The following is a 17,477-nucleotide window of genomic DNA, read 5'->3' as shown; positions in this document are numbered from 1 at the left end:
GAGGTTTTGTAAACCAAATGGTTTTAGTCAGAGAAGAATACATGCAAATTAACTACATGAACACCTCATACCATTAACTAAATACTGATTGGACACACAAACATTTTGAGGTTGATAAGCATACCTGCGCAGAATCTTCCTGGTCATGAACAACATCGGTCTCCTCTTTATGAAACATTGCATGGTTTAAAAAATACCATGAACAATCCAGGGTATCTCCTTTTTCGTGAGCCATTACTGGACACATACCCGAACTTAAATGGGCACTCACTTCTGTCTTGGGGCAGATTCTCCTTGGCTGGAGAACTTCCTGAATAAGAAACCATAGTGAAATCAATGCAATACTTACCAATGTTGCTCTGACCTTGATACAACTTGGGTTTCTGAGGTGGGACAGGAAGAAGGTGTGTTCTTAGCTCAGGGTCTACAAAAAGACCAAATTGCAGCCACAGTGCCACAAAATATTATACATACAAAACATAAAAGTGGGAAACAACGGATTTATTCTGAAATTCTTGAGTACATCTAAGAATATAAAAATAGCATAGAATAGCATGGCATATTTATTTATATATTCAAAAAGTTATACTGTCATTTCATATTTACTACATGTAAAGTGACTTACTTAAAGCCTTTTTGTGTTTTTCTTTTGATCAGTATGACTTATAGCTCATGAAAACCAAGCTTCTGACTAGTATTTTCATTTATACACTCAATACTTGGGGATGCTTCATCCACTAAGTACTGTATTATCAAGCAGAGTAATATCATGGCCAGTTAAGTCTACTGCAGGAAAAGGAAATTGGCATCTTCATAAAGCGTGGTAGACTTCGGCATTGACTTGATATTAGGAATGCGTCAGTTGTCCCTCTCCTGGAGATACCAGTGTGTGGTCTATTGCCAGATGTACTGACACTAGCCTTAGTCAAAGTTCTTGAATCAACTTTTTTTTTAATCCTCTCAAGGCTGTAGTCATCTCTATTGCTTGTGCACCCTTTCCTACCAATTTTCCATTACTACAGGACTCAGCCTTTTCAGCAATGGCCTTCTGTGGCTTACCCTTCTTGTGAAGGGTTTTGCTCATCTTCTGGACAACTGTGAAATCAGAAGCCTTCCCCATGATTGTGGTTGCTTATGCTGACCTAGACAGAGAGAGATTCACTATATTTATACAGTTTGAGTAGTAATTTACTCACATTTAAATGAAATATAATAATAACTGAACTTTTGAGCTATAAGCCATACTGATCAAAAGTAAAACAAAAAAGGCAAATTAAAACTCAAATCAGTCTTTTGTGATTCGCTACACCACTAATGCAACATTTTAGATTACCACAGACATACAGACGTGTATTAGTCACAGCTGGATGAGGTCTCATGGATTTATCATCTGAGAAAATGGGTTCTAAAATACACTAACCACACTGCTCTTGCGAAAGCTATTGTCTGAAAAGAAAAGTTCTATCTGAAGGTGTCCAGCATTAACTCTGAACTAGTCTGCAGCAAATGTTGAATTCTAGGCCATAATAAATATACTGTCCTTCACATTTTATTCTGACCTCAACGGCTGAGAGAGTTGAAAGCAGAGTGTCTGGTCTATCACCACCTGCACAAGTTTTGCATCTGTGTTCAGACTACTCCTTTCAGTATAACTACAGTCTGTAGACATTTGATTGCATACTAATACTGCAGAACTTATTAGTTTATGTCTGGAAAAATTACACAGTTATAGCCTCATTACTTCATTTAGAATATGGGGTGTCGGTTCAGAACTCGCTAAAGCGTTCACTTCAGCCATTTTCCATCTCTTCAGATACTGTGCACTGGATGCCATTTGTGGTTCTGAAAATTACATTAGACAACAAATGAATTAAGAACCAGATTTACATGTAAAACAAAGAGTGCCAACATCTAATGTAAAGCCATACTTCACCAGAGGCAGGAGGTAACCAAATCAGTGTTTCTTAACCCTGGTCCTGGAGGCAACCAGCATTTTAGTGGTTTCCCTGCTTCAGCACATCCCTCTGAAAGACTCTGAAAGAACTCATTAATAACCTGATGAGTTAAATCAGGTTTGTTAGGAGAAGAGAAAGCAAAAAATGTACAGGGCAAGGCGCCTCCAGTACCAGGGTTAAGAAACACTAATCTAAACCACCAATTTAAAGAAGTAGTTAAAATATTAAAATAAAAATTACACAAATTTCCAGACGTAAGACATAACATTTTGCTTCTTTAGTTTAGCACTGGAGCTACAAGTCTAACGTTGCAAGAAAACACTAGACAATACTAACCCAAAATCCTCCTCTTTTCTGTGAATACATCCCTTAAACTTCATTCAAGCCAGTAGACTTGTCAGTGCAGAAATCTTACACAACACAACTGATCTTGGATCAGTATTCATGACGTACTTCCATAATCACAAGTCAAGAGCAGCAATCCTACTCCGAAGACAGTTTGAGAACACAGACCCAGACCAAAAAGGCTTCCCACAGCACTTAGCTCTGTAGTGATGTTTATTCATGCTGTCCTGAACCACACTGACAAGTCTGCACAACCTTAATGAAGAGCTAAATGTGCTTTGAGGGGGTTTTAAGGAAGATTTTACTGAAACAAGTAGGACAAGTATTGACCTCTATCATTAGTCAGTAACGGCCTCACAGTTCCACCGTTAAATTAACTACATATGGGGTAAAGGGACAATTGTCATTATTTTTCTCCCTAAACAGGTTTACAGTCACAAAATGATTAAGGAAACCTTACAACCTGTTCATACATTGGAACATTAAATGAAGTTGGGGTTGCAATAATACTATTTTGATATGTCTACTGTATAAGCACTGCCAGTATGTTGTGGCACAGCAGTCTGCAGTCTGTCCCAAATCCAGTCAGCTTCTGAAACTAATACTTCTTCATAAAATGATAGTTAGATACAGTTAATTTAAGGTATCTGCTAATGCATGTCAGTGTTTAATAAAAGCCAGAAATTAATTTTTACCATAAAAAGCCAAAGCTAAAAAGACCCAAGTATGAGCAGGACTACCACATTTTGCCCCTGTCTGCCAATATCTAGATAAACAGCAGCTTCTAGTTAGGTTAGGAGGACTACTTTCAAATATTGTAGCTAAAACGATCATTACTTCATTTCAAAGCACAAATGTAACACTGGAAGTTTAATCTCAGCTTATTCACACTTATTCACTAAGTACTAATTAAACATTGCAGCTAAAGGTTAGTTAAACACAGCTAATGCAGCTCAGCATCAACTCGAGCTAATATTCACACTTCAGTCCACAGCATTAGCTGGAACAGCTGACGGATTCATCAATAAATAAACGTTAGTCAACTTTTATCGGGGTCTTTTCCAACAACGTGGAGAATACGATCATTATTTTAGAAACGTTAATGCTTCCTACGTTTCGAAGTTAACGCCATACCTGTTTCCTGTGGCCAGCTAAACTGCTCCAGCACCATTTAACGTAGATAGCGCATACAGCTAAAATACATACACGTGCGTAACGATAATACTAATATATCAAACATTCACTGTACGTTTATGGTCACATATAAGGTAAAAGATCAGCTTAAAAGCAGCTAGTTCACATGAACTCACCTGGCTCTATCGGGAACGTCTGTCCTGGGAGCCTCCTTGAAGTAGACTGACAGACTGGAAGGGGCGATACCGGTGACTGCGCCTCGTCCCAACACAACTGGACTACAGCTTCATTTGGGCAAAGCTGGAGCGACGATGAGGATTGCAGATGGGGGATTAGTTCATTATTAAAATGTCAAGAGTTCATTATTAAAATAAAATATATCAAACGGACATGCTTTTCATATTTCATAAACACAAAAATGCTAAAGCAGCTCATTTAGATCGTGTTTTAAATAATGTACACTCACACATACTGCTTAATTAGCAGTTCATTTAGAAAGTCCAGAATATGCTGCCACGGTCTCTTCTATGCAGTTTCATCAAATGATTTATTTCTATAACAATCCACATTTAGTAAATCATACAACATTTTATATAGTTTTTATTGTATTAAGCCTCATCATAATCGGCTTCCTCTTTTCCTTCTTACTGTTATTATTTGTAGTACTGACAGGCTGTAGTCTGTAGGCTGACAGGTCTTGCTTGCTCACCTGGGCTGCGTCCAGAAACTTTTGCTCCTCGTCCTCCCCAGCCAATCACAACTGTTGCATAGAGCAGCACATATAAGACAATTCTGTCCATTTAACTGCGATAATTGTGAATTAAACTTCTGCTCTTTGCAGAGAAACAGTAAACAGTATAATCTAAATATAATCATATATAATATAAAACAAAATAACAAAATAATAATAATTATTATTAATAATTATATAAGTTTAGTTAACTGCATATAGAACATTTAAGCCCAGTTCCAATATATAAGCCAGGTGTAAAATAAGCAGGAGAGCATGTTAGTTTATCTAAACTCTGATAAAATGTATTAATGGATCATGTTTTATGATTGATTTTCTGCACGCAGGGATGTCACTCCAAGACTTTCTGGGTGGGACACTCTCATGTCTCCTCTGCTGGAAGCCGCTTTAAGGGGGGTCCGGGTCACGGATGAAAGGAAGAGGAGGATCGGTAGGAAACAGCAGTAACGTTTGGGGTTCCTGGACGCAGCCCTGCTGCTTGTTACTCCCAGTCAGGTCTTTATATGAGGGATGGACAGAGCCAGGCTTTTTAACGCATTTGAAGCCAAAGTAGCCCGAAGCTTCTCCGCTTCACAGCTCTACTGCGCCACCTGTTGTACAAATACAACACTACACCACCACTGCCTGATTCACTCGTGTGTCCATAAACCTTCCCCACACTGAAACCAGAGCACCATACAGTGATGTACGACTGTGTTTCTTCCTTTAATTGAATGTAGTTTTATCTACATATAATTAAATCTAGTTCATTTCAGTATGTAATTCATTTGCTCTCCTTCTAAACAAAATAGCCACGTTTGGTAATATTTGATAATGTGGAAAATTCCACTGTTTAATCTGGACATCTTTTGGACACAGAAATAAACAGGAATATACTTAAATGTTTTATTTGAGGTAATTTCACATCTCCAGTTAAAAATCCTCAAATACGGAGGACTTTTATTTTTCTTGTGTCGGTTTGGAAACAACACCTGGCCACCTAGCTGCAATGTTTAATTAGTACTTAGTGAATAAGTGTGAATAAGCTGAGATTAAACTTCCAGTGTTACATTTGTGCTTTGAAATGAAGTAATGATCGTTTTAGCTACAATATTTGAAAGTAGTCCTCCTAACCTAACTAGAAGCTGCTGTTTATCTAGATATTGGCAGGCAGGGGCAAAATGTGGTAGTCCTGCTCATACTTGGGTCTTTTTAGCTTTGGCTTTTTAAGGTAAAAATTAATTTCTGGATTTTATTAAACACTGACATGCATTAGCAGATACCTTAAATTAACTGTATCTAACTATCATTTTATGAAGTATTAGTTTCAGAAGCTGACTGGATTTGGGACAGACTGCAGAGCCACAACATACTGGCAGTGCTTATACAGTAGACATATCAAAATAGTATTATTGCAACCCCAACTTCATTTAATGTTCCAATGTATGAACAGTTTTCCAGGTTGTAAGGTTTCCTTAATCATTTTGTGACTGTAAACCTGTTTAGGGAAAAAAAAAAAAAAAAAAAAAAAAAAAAAAAAAAAAAAAAAAAAAAGACAATTGTCCCTTTACCCCATATGTAGTTAATTTAACAGTGGAACTGTGAGGCTGTTACTGACTAATGATAGAGGTCAATACTTGCCCTACTTGTTTCAGTAAAATCTTCCTTAAAACCCCCTCAAAGCGCATTTAGCTCTTCATTAAGGTTGTGCAGACTTGTCAGTGTGGTTCAGGACAGCATGAATAAACATCACTACAGAGCTAAGTGCTGTGGGAAGCCTTTTTGGTCTGGGTCTGTGTTCTCAAACTGTCTTAGGAGTAGGATTGCTGCTCTTGACTTGTGATTATGGAAGTAAGTCATGAATACTGATCCAAGATCAGTTGTGTTGTGCAAGATTTCTGCACTGACAAGTCTACTGGCTTGAATGAAGACCTGCATGTGGTTTGAACAGGTTGAGGGCGGTTTAAGGGATGTAGTCACAGAAAAGAGGAGGATTTGGGGTTAATATTGTTTAGTGTTTTCTTGCAACGTTAGACTTGTAGCTCCAGTGCTAAACTAAAGAAGCAAAATGTTATGTCTTGCATCTGGGAATTTGTGTAATTTTTATTTTAATATTTTAACTACTTCTTTAAATTGGTGGTTTAGATTAGTGTTTCTTAACCCTGGTACTGGAGGCACCTTGCCCTGTACATTTTTTGCTTTCTCTTCTCCTAACAAACCTGATTTAACTAATCAGGTTATTAAGGAGTTCTTTCAGAGGGATGTGCTGAAGCAGGGAAACCACTAAAATGCTGGTTGCCTCCAGGACCAGGGTTAAGGTATAATCAAATAACTCAGGTTCCACACCAGAGGTTCCGTATAAAAAGGTCTCTTTATTTCACAATCAACACAAACATGGCAGAATGCTTTCAGTTTCACAATGAGACTTGCTGTTACTCACCACTTACACTGGATCGGGAGAGCCCGTCGTTCCTGGTAAGAGACAGCCGTCTCAGTAAAGCACCGAGCTGGACCTGCAGTTCCACTCAGCCGACTCTCACCAGAAAAGGGGGAACCCCGTCCCTTATATCTTTAACAAAACGAAGAACTGTGTGAGAACGGGGCGGGGGCCAGCCGCTCCCACCAGGCACAGTCTTCCCTTGACCCCTAATTTCAGTGGTTAATAACAGCATCCTCAAAAAAACAAGTTATATAATAGATTATATCAACATTAGTTTACAGTATTACATAACCAGTGACTTAAATTGCTGTATAGACCCGTTTTAACATCTTGCCATTACATTAAGACATCTTTAATATAAGGTGAACATGGACACATATCCTTGTAGTTGGAAATGTAGACCAAATTAGCATGGTTCCGCAGTGCACCTGCACTACTTCATAACGCCTTTCATAGTACAAACACCCTTGCAGCCTATCCAAAGGGGTAGGCCTCTTCCTAGTGGTTACATCCCATAACTGAACAGTAAGTTGCTTTTGTGCTAGTGTACTAATTGAGTTTACCCTAAGGTGACACCTGGGCTTCCGCAGGGCAGAATTCATTCTTATTACAATGCCAGAAGAGAAAACTGTCTGAGATTAAAATCGGTGTCCCCCAATTATGAAATGTTCCATCATGAAGTACAGTAAGCTAGCTGTATGCTGGCTACAGAATGTATAAATAAAAGGTTCTATAACAGTCAGAACACCATAAACACAAAAGGCCTCTGCTTTGAGGAGGCTCCCAATGGATCAAGTCCTCCGCCAACATCAAAATCACACCTACGCCCTTGATTCAGACCAAGTGAATACATGGCTGTTGCCCTACTTTCACAGAGACCTAGTGAACCAAGGTGGCCATCAGTAAGAAATTCATGAACAATGACTGTTTCAGGAGATAGAGATGGTATTCAACTTCCCAAATTCGATGCAGGAGCTGCTTGTATTTGGAAAACCAGAATTTGTAACAATCTAAATAAGGTCATATAAATGACAAAATGACTGGAATTGAGTAAATCAGGTACATTACCCAACTGCCCACTGTTCACTTAACCTGACTGGTGCAATTTAGAAGAGCCAGTCAGTCCTGGTGTAGCACCTTCTTGATGTTCCCGGCGAGAATGACAGACCCCAGGCGGCTCAGGTGAAGCTTCTCTGACGTAGAGGACCAGACGTTCGTGACAGCTCTCCCAGTTGCCTATGAAGTCAGTGCAGACTCACCTCTCCCACAGCCAGCAGTGGAACGGGAAGAGCTTGGTAAACTGCTTATTTGCGCGTTGGTTGTGCAGTGGGCAGTTGGGACGATAATCCCCCCGAAAGGGTGTCTACAAGCATGCAGGAGTGTTTCTTCAGAAACTTTGGGCGTCGAGTGGAGAATGATAGTGCCAAAGAACACCCGACATCCAGGACACAGGCACCTGAAAAACAGGAGACTGTGGCTTTACCCTTTGGGAAGGATACTTTTGAAAATGTTACAGTAAAATAGACAATGAAAACACCACCTTAAGGACGTGTCCGCAGTACAGGAGCAGGTGAAGAACTGAGAACATTTAAATCAATTACTAGAGTTGAAGACTTACTGTGGTGGTTGAGGAGACCTTGACTTTCTCTGGCATGGAGCGGAGATGACCTGCTCTGGTATTGAGACGACGGCTGCCTCCAGCCTCGTCTTCTGGAGGAGGGGTTTGGACTGCCTCTACAACAGCTGGATGAGCTCCATGCAGACCGCCTGGAGAGCTTGTACCTCCATGGTCACCATGTCCCAAGAACAAAACAGACAACCATCAGGGAGAAAGTACTGTACAGAATCACAGGTAGCAGACAGTAAAAAGACAAATTGCTGGGGGGGGTCACTTCAGATACACACTTGGTCTTACTTTTCAGGAAGTACACAAAGGGCAACCCCGTAAAAGGCTACAGAGCTGTTCTTGCTCGATTTCTCTTCATATGGAACAGTAAAATGTATTGTTCAGATAATGGTAAGAAGTCATTGCTCAGAGAGAAGGGCATGTAAATGAGACAGCTGAGAGAAACTGGAGAATCCCATTTGAAATGGGAAGGTGTGCGCTAATAATTTACCAAAAGAACTCTGGACATCTGTCGTAATGACCAACTGCATAACATGTTGACAGGAAGAAAGCCCAACCTTTCAAAAGATGAAAGTATTTGGATCTGCATGTTACACATGCAACATGACGAAGAAGCTATATTCAAAATGTGATACTGAACACCAAACCCAGACTGACCAGGTAATGCAGCAGATTTCCATGGAGAGGTGCATGCACCCCCATGCCAGCAGCAAACCATGTTAATCAGACTTCAGAAAAAGGTTCAAGAATCTTAGACTGACCCTAGAGTTGGTGCTCAGAGGAAGACAAATTACAGTTTTGGAATTATGTAGATTACTGCACAGTATGACCTTGATCTCCACCAGATGGACATAACAGCCTACTTGCATGCACCGACAGATTTATATGGAGCAACAAGACAGTTTGAAGGATATCCAAAAAACACAGGTGAAAAGGTTGTCTGTTAACTGAGTCTCAAACAATCTGGAGGAACACGTTGCATGTTTATCTAGATGAAAAATGGGTTTACACAAAACCCAGCTTACCATGGTGTCTACAAACACTGAAACAGGAGGATACTGATGAAATGGGTTGAGGATCTGATCATTGCTGCCAGTAACAGACTTGCTTATTGAGGTTAAAAAGATGCCAACATTTTCTAGGTACTGAAATGGAGTCATGGAGCAGTAAAGGAGTCTAGTACACAAAAGTACTAGAACAATTTACTATGTTGGACTGTAAGCCAAGAGTCAGTGTAACAAGTAGAGATCATTTTGATTTGCCAAAGGATCACAAAGCAACAGATAGCTCTTCTGTGAAGAGCCAGGGGGAAGCATTGGGTTCTAATACTCATTGCAAGTTCTTCAAATGTTCGTATATTTATCCAAGATGTTCATTGCAAGGACATGCACTTGCTCTTCATATGGACATTGGGATAAACTTGACACTGACAGAGGCTGCAGTGGAACAAAGGAATCATTCCTGAATTGACTCAAGCCAAGGACTTCATCTTCACAAAGAAACACCCAGGATTTACAACACAAGTACTGGCAGTTGTTTATGCCTTCAGTGGGTTTGCGGAGTAGTAAACACCACAACACTTAGCGGACGGCACTCTGCTTTCTTTTTAAGCTCAAGACATCGTACAGAGCTGTGCCCGTTACATTGTGATTGTTGGCCCATTAGTCAATTGTTGCAGTACTTATTGGAGCCCAATGAACACTGGATTGCAGTGAAGCATGTAATTAAGTCATTGAAAGATACAACTGATCATGAACTGTGGTACAAGAGTGGTGAGACACCGTGAGGCAGATTTGGTGTTTTAGTCCAACTAAAAGATGGGCATATACAAGCAGAATATATGGCAATGTATAGCTATTAAATGCCATGGACAGTGATCAATAAGCACCTGTGAAAATATCTGAGGACAACCAAGGTGCAATTGCTCTGTCCAAGAACCCTGTATGTCAAAGATGCAAACACTTCCACATTAGATACTACTTCATTTAATCAGCGCTCGAAGAGTATAAAATAGCTTAATACTGTGCGAGAGCAGATATGATCGAATAGGTTATAACAAGACCAACTAAGCTCATGCTGGAGAACTTTAAGAGCTTTGTGTTTGGGATGTAAATGGTGAATGCTTGCTTGTTCCATTATGAAGTATAGTAAGCTAGCTGTGATGCTGTTGATTGACATCACAGTTGTGTTCACAGGAACATACTCAAACCCTTGGGTGTGTTGCCCACAGTATCTATACATAAAGACTATAGAACATGACACTGGTCAGAAGTCCATCAAATGCGAAAATGCCTCCGCTTCCAGGGAGTCCCCCTGTGAACCAGTTTCATGTCCCCATCAATGTCAAAATCGGAGCAATGTATATTAGATAGAAATATACTACTGTGGTGGGGTAGTAGAGTACCAAGCTTTTCCCGGCCACACAAACACCCCCAGGCCCTCTCCGCTGTGGTATTAATGACGACCCAGCTGCACCAGTAGTGCTGAAATTGAGCCATGTTAGTTATGGGAATCCTCCAGACTAGTCAGCAGATCTGCTGGTCAAGCCAGACAGTCCTTGCAAAGAGTCGGAGAGCTCTGGTTGCCATGTTTCTTGAGAGTAAACCGTGACCAACGACAGAGCAGCAGATAGCACAAATCAGGCGTTCAGCTTTCAAAATCAGGACTGCATTGAACTGCTGTTTGGAATCTCTCAATACCAGCCATCACCTGATGACTCAATTATTGTTCAATGCACAGCAGTTACATGGCCCTGCGGTAGACCAGAGTGCAATGTGTGTTGTACATCAAAAGGTAAAATAAAGCATTCAGCATATACAGAAGAGGTCCTAGAAGGTCTCCAGGCCAGTCTCTGCATGCCTCTCCCTTGAACACAAAAGGTCATTAAATACATACGCCGATAACATGAAGGGTATTCCCATTAAAGCCTTGCCCCAAATGGGTCATTCTTGGTTAGCAATGGCTGAAGTTAATGCACTTTCCTAATTACATAATTAGGAGAGTCTCCACTCCCAGTTTAAATATGTTCCACTCCAGCTAAAACAGCCCTTTAGCTAGAACCTTGGGGATTTTATCCAAAATCTTAAATCCAACAGTCCATCAGTGTGTCTAGTCAACATTTAGTACACAGGACAACAGATCTTGTTCCACCCTTTGAACCCCACCTACCCAAACACCAATCAAGGATTGGCTTTGCTGTTTCTCCAAACCTGCCAGAGGCTGTAGTTGTAAGACGTGCACAAAAACGGATAGTAACAGTACAAGTTTACCTTCAAATCAGGAACTGGTGGCAACCCCAAATGTGCACGCACATGTCTCAGTAAGTAAGTAGGTTTCTCTCAATCATAACCACAGCAAGTCATGGTTGCTGCTGTTGCACCCCACACAAACCAACCACAATCTCACTTTAGATGCTAAGGTGTGTTAATGGGAGAATATTACAGTCATTACTAATTTAAGCAGGAATAACAGTTTAAGACTGCTGCTGAGCTCTGTCACAGTACTGGAAGGTAATCTCACCATGCCCATCTGAGCCAAATATTTGGTACCAAGTTTGCCACGAAAGAGTACAATGGGTGTTCAGTGATCACAGGGGTGATTGTTGCAATGTGTGTGAAGGTGTTAATGGGCACAATCAATGGTAAATTAAACCTAAACCTGCATACAAGGGAAATGCGCTCAGAGTGGAAACAGAACTTGATGCACGAGCCAAAGCAGTACATGTAGTACATACTGACTGAGCTAGTCCTATTAGATCCAGTTTTTAAAAGAAGGTTGTAGATACACGTTGCTGTTTACTGAGGATTACTCAGTTTATGAAGTACAGACTGCAACATAAGGGTGACCCTGTAAAAAAATGCCAACATTCAACAAGGATATAGGAACATTTTCCAGGTACTGATTTCAAAGTCAAGGAGCAGTAAAGAGGAGTCAAAAGTACACAGCTAAAGCACTAGAACAATTTAGAATGTCAGACTGCAACCAAGGTCAAGTCCCTATAAGCAAAGGTCAGTGTAACAAGTAGTGATTATGTTGATCGTACAAGGCATCACAAAGCAGCAGGTAGTTTGGTTTATGTAACGGCATGTACAAGAACTGATCCAAGTTGGACCAACAGTAAATTGTCAGTACTTCTGAGCCAAATAAACACTGGACTGCAGTCAAGCATGTAATGAGGTCCTTGAAGATTACAACTGATCATTAACTGTACTACAATAAAGTGGGGAGAAACGGAGGCACACAGGGATGCAGACTGGGCATCAAATACAACAGGCTCCAGTTTTAGGTCCTCTTTACATCCTGCTCCATCTACATGTGAAGCAGAATACATGGCACTTGCTGCAACCACTCAGGAAGGCATGTACCTTGCACAGCTACTAAATGCCATTGACCATGATCAATATGCACCTGTGAAAATATTTGAAGACAACCAAGGTGCAATTGCTCTGTCCAAGAACCCTGTATTCCAAAGACGCAAACATGTCCACATTAGATACCACTTATTCTGGCGTGTTGTAGCTTTGAAAAGGTCCTTTGGGCACACTTTGAGGCAGCCTATGGTGTGCATGCCAACCCTTCCCACCATTTACTGGTTTTCCTACCCTTAGGAAAAAGTAATGAGCCCAGGAGGGTAAACCGTAAACTCATGAAGTAGGTTGTGTTTTGATCAGGATTGAAAAGTAGTACCATCTTTGGGAGAACCTGCGGTTACTAGGACTAAAGGACAAACTCCTCACACAAGCAAAGAGGATGATTAGTGAAAAAATAAGAATAGGCCAAATGGACTCAGCTTCTGATTAGGAGAGAAGCAGCAGATGAAGGAAGACAGCTTTGAAGTGAAAAGGACACTCATTTACTCAATGTACAGTGATCTGTTGCTATGGGTTGCATTACAGTAACCCATTACTGAAATGGGAGTATTACAACCATTAATGTCAGCAGGAATAACAGCATGTGACTGCTATTGAGTTTTGTAACAGCACTGAAAAGGAATCTTGGGTGGTTAATGCATTATAGAGAGGAGAAATATGATTTGGCATTAAGGCTTTTTTGCATTCTGCAAGACTATGAAAACATTTAAGTCTGAGAAATGTCACCATTAATATTCGCAAAATGAATATAGAAAACAATCAATGCCTTATCAGTAGAAAGCTACTGATAAAAACCTCATTTCACCAAGAATATCTAGGTTTAGAAAGACTATAGACTGTAACAAGCAGGAAATTGCGCTGCTTTTTCAAAGCCGGAGCCTTGCCTGTCACTTTAAGACTAAGCATTTCAAAAAGCAGTTAACAGATCTCCTCTACTACAAGTCCCGTCTCCCTAACCCACATTGCCAACAGGATTGGCTTTGGCTTTTCTTGCCAATGTGGGAGAGGCAGTGTTTGAAAAGCACCAAAGCTCTGTCAACTACATGTCCTTAAATACAGGCCTGTGAAACTTCTTAAAGCGTTACAGAACACCAAACTCTGAACAACCAGTCAACAGCAGATGATTTCCATGGTGTGCAAACAGCTAGAAGAGGTTCAAACTTACACTCAAGATAGCGCTCAAACAGCAGGAGACAGTACACGCCATCAAAAGAGATGAGACGCTTTCCTAACTGACTGAGTGAGATATTGGAGACCAGACACTGACCATTATAGACTACAGTTACAGGGTCTGTAGTGTACCACAGATCATCATCATCATTTACAAACTAATGTAATTTAGCCTGTCTTTAACCCATCCATGCATAACAGCCTGGAGAGGTGGGCAGGCATTGCTGCAGTGCCCTGGGAGCAGAGAGGGAGAAGGGCCTTGCTCAAGGGTCCAACCGTGACGCTTACCCAGCCTGGGTATCAAACCCACATCAAAGCCCACTGCTCTGACTGCCAAGTCACCACTGTCTCCCCCAAAAGGTGTTTTAGCAGTGATGGGCTTCAAACCCACACCACTGAAGTGACTAGAGCCTTAGTCCAGTACCTTTGTTCAAGTCAGCCACACCAACAAAATCAGTTTTAGGTTGCTACAATCAACGACAGGACTTCTCATTTTAAATTACACATTTACTCCAACTCCCCACCCAGTAAGGAGGAAGGGGGGGGGTCTGAAATGTACAAAGTGTTACAGCCATGGAATAGGAAATATGCAAGTAAGGGAAATATGCTCATAGTAGAAACAGATATAGCTGTGATTTTTTTTTTTTTTTTTTACAAAAGTGTTACAGAACACCAAACTCAGACTAACAAGGCAAAGGCAGATACTGATTTCCATGGGGAGAGGTGTGTACTCCCCCTCCCTTCTGCCAACAGCTAACTGTTCAGACTCCAGAAAAGGTTCAGAAGTCTCAAACTGATGCTCAAGATGGCGCTCAAACACAAGACATGGTACAAGCACATCAGTATTTAGGTGACTGTCATGGTCTGTGTAGCTTTTACTTGGCCACCCTTAGTTTTCAGGTTGTACAGTAGAGTAGAGTGATTCTTGGACATTCACCATATGGAACAGTAAAAGGCATTGCAGATAAAGATGCAGAGTTCACTGCAAGAGAATTTCAGTCATTGCCCACAGAGAAGAGCATAAGGCATTGGCACCCTATACACCACATCAAAATACATGAACAAGACCAGATCCAAGCTGAACCATCAGTAAATTGTCACAGTACTTGTCTGAGCCAAATGAGCAACGCTTAACTACAGCCAAGCACGTATTGAGGTCCTTAAAGGGTACAACTGATCGTGAACGGTGTTACAAGGAGAGTGGACAGAAACTGACCCTTCAGGCACAGTGATGCAGATTGGACACAACACAGAAGACAGGTAAACAGGCTTGGGTTTTCATCACCTAAACAGTCTATAGGAATATATGGCACTGGCTGCAACCACTCAGGAAGGCATGTACCTTGCACAGCGGTCACCAATACACACCTGTGAAAATATCTGAAGACCGCCAAGGTGCAACTGCATTGTCCAAGAACCTTGTATGTCAGAAATGCAAACATCCACATTAGATACCTTTCAATCAGTACTTCATGAGTAAAATAATTCACTGCTGTCCCACAGCAGATACGGTTGAAGGTTATTACAAGACTTGTAATTAAGGGCAAGCTGGAGAAAGGCAAGAGCTTTGTGTTTGGGATGTAAACTGGTGTTATGCTGTTGAATGCAATTTACAACATGAAAGCAAGCAGGGTATTGGAAATGTATTCAGGTGTGCCCTCATTAGTGCGACTTTACTGGGGCAGTCTTTTTTGGCATGTAACTGTGGAAGAAAATGGTCCCTTCAGTTGCAGGGTGAAAACCTAACCTTTCAAAACAAAGTATTTGGATCATGTAATGCTTAAAACACATGACACAAAGAAGTTAGTCAAAATGTGAGCTGCAATCTTAGCAGTGCATGACTAGAACAGTCCATCATACCTAGTCTACCACAAAGCCTTAAACAGAGGCATGTAAAATTTTACAAAGTGTTAAACGCCAAACCCAGACAGTTGCAGATTTCCATGGGGAAATGCATACCCCCATGCCAACAGCCAACCATGTCAGATTTTAGAAGAGGTTTAAAAGACTCATGCTCAAGAAAACTCACAGAAGACAGACATGTTAAGCACCATCAAAAGAGAGATAGGAACACACCTCAGTATTTAGCTGACTAGGTGTCTGTGGTACAGACCCTGTAACAGTCGTCAGTATCTGAGGTTTAATAATGCAAGGAGTGCAACAACCAGTTTGGGGGTTGATGCTAGTAAAGAGAAAACTCATTAAAAAAGTTACACATTTACTCTGACCCTTCTCCCAGGAAGAGAACACCATGGGGGAGGGGGGGGTTGTAGGAGGGTATTCAAGATTAAAAATTGGGAGTACACAACAAGGAGACATTTTCTGCAACAGCAGACGTTAAACCAAGACACTTTGATGCAGACTACTGCACAGTAAGACCTTGAGCTGCACCACATGGACATTACAACAGCCTACTTGCATGCATCAACTGATTGAGCGATGCATTCTGTTTGAACAGGATCCGAGTTGTGTACAGTCTCTGGAACATACTTATGAGTGGGACCGGCCTCACACACACACCAGCTTTGCATTCCCACCAAGGTCACATCACACACACCTTTGATTCAGAGCTGTATTCACTAGGGTGTGCCTTGTTTAACAGTGAGCCAAGGTGGTCATTAGTAAGAACTTCATGGACAACGACTGCTTTAGAGGATAGAGATCATATTTAACAGCCAAAATTCAATGCAGGAGCTGCTTGTTCTTAGAAAGCAGAACCAAAAATGAAGCCTTTCTAATAAGGTTAGAAAAACTGATTACAAAGCATGCCAGGGACAGAAAGTCACAATAATGCAGGGGTTGTATGAAATGAGCTACTGTGATTTTACTTAATAAAAGCAGAGAAATGACCGGATGAACCGTTGGAATCATGTAAACCACTAAAGACGGTTTACTAACCTGTCTGGTGTGACTGGGAAGGACCAGGCAGTCCTGGCGGAGCACCACCACCTCAACGCTCCCGGAGAGCAACGGACCCCAGGCGGCTCGGGTGAAGCTCATCTCTGCGGTAGTAGAGAAACGGGCGCCGCTCAAATAGCAGCTGCTGGGAAACAGGAGACCGTGGCGTTACTCTTTGGGCCCAATATTAAGCGTTTTATAATAATTAATAATAATTATAAGAGTTAATACACTGAGAATTTGTCCGAGAGGACAGAGGAGGACCTCGAGCCGGTTAGCAGAGGTGAAACCCGGGTGTCAGCGTGTCCCGAGGAAGTCGAGTAGAGGCGACGACCCCCTCTGGTACTGAGACGACCATGTTGGAAGAGCCCCAGGCTTCCTCCGGCCTCGTCTACAACAGCAGCTCTGACCCGCCGGTCCGGCTGAACGAGGTCCAGACAGAGAGCCTGGAGAGCTCGAGCCTCCGCGGTCACCATGTTCCTCAAGAAAACAGAAAGAGATAAAACGCAAACGACCGTTAGCGAGACAAAGTACTGTACAGGAACACAGAGCAGAGAGCACAAGGATTACAACACCTGGCGAAAAGAAATAAGACAAGGTTAACATTAAAGACTAGAATATAGGGACAGCCGCGCGACGCCATGTCTTAAACCACGTCTCGCGCGCTCGAAACAGGGCGGCATCAACAGCGGCTCGGAGTCTCTTTAAATACCGTCTATCACGTGACCGCAGGACCCGATGATTAGTTACGTCACTGAGAAGCAATCACGTGGCAAGGCGCGTCAGTTCCCCGGGAATATCAATTGAA

The 17,477-nt window shown here is 41.5% G+C and overlaps 1 protein-coding gene and 1 long non-coding RNA gene across 5 annotated transcripts; both read right to left on the bottom strand.

Moving 5' to 3' along the window:
- Positions 1 to 266: 266 nt before the first annotated feature.
- On the bottom strand, positions 267 to 4,196 carry LOC140535327 (uncharacterized). Its single transcript, XR_011977529.1, has 3 exons — positions 4,144 to 4,196; positions 3,611 to 3,734; positions 267 to 310 (listed from the first exon to the last, which is right to left on the bottom strand). It is a non-coding gene; the product is annotated as an uncharacterized lncRNA (long non-coding RNA).
- A 2,320-nt stretch (positions 4,197 to 6,516) lies between these two features.
- LOC140535340 (uncharacterized) lies at positions 6,517 to 17,331 on the bottom strand. 4 transcript variants are annotated; one of them, XM_072656634.1, is made up of 5 exons: positions 16,901 to 17,331; positions 16,670 to 16,814; positions 15,140 to 15,189; positions 8,223 to 8,386; positions 6,517 to 8,060 (listed from the first exon to the last, which is right to left on the bottom strand). In XM_072656634.1, exons 1-5 carry the CDS (start codon positions 17,143 to 17,145, stop codon positions 7,909 to 7,911), a joined length of 756 nt encoding a protein of 251 aa, XP_072512735.1. In that variant the 5' UTR covers positions 17,146 to 17,331; the 3' UTR covers positions 6,517 to 7,908. The 4 variants fall into 4 exon arrangements, 3 of the variants coding, with proteins under 3 accessions (XP_072512735.1, XP_072512736.1, XP_072512737.1); XM_072656635.1 differs by having other exon boundaries at positions 16,670 to 16,811; XM_072656636.1 differs by having other exon boundaries at positions 16,670 to 16,811; positions 16,934 to 17,331.
- Positions 17,332 to 17,477: the final 146 nt, after the last annotated feature.

This window comes from Salminus brasiliensis, chromosome 15 (genome assembly GCF_030463535.1).
Source record: "Salminus brasiliensis chromosome 15, fSalBra1.hap2, whole genome shotgun sequence".
Taxonomy (NCBI): Eukaryota; Metazoa; Chordata; class Actinopteri; order Characiformes; family Bryconidae; genus Salminus; species Salminus brasiliensis.
This window is presented reverse-complemented; position numbering and strand designations above follow the sequence as displayed.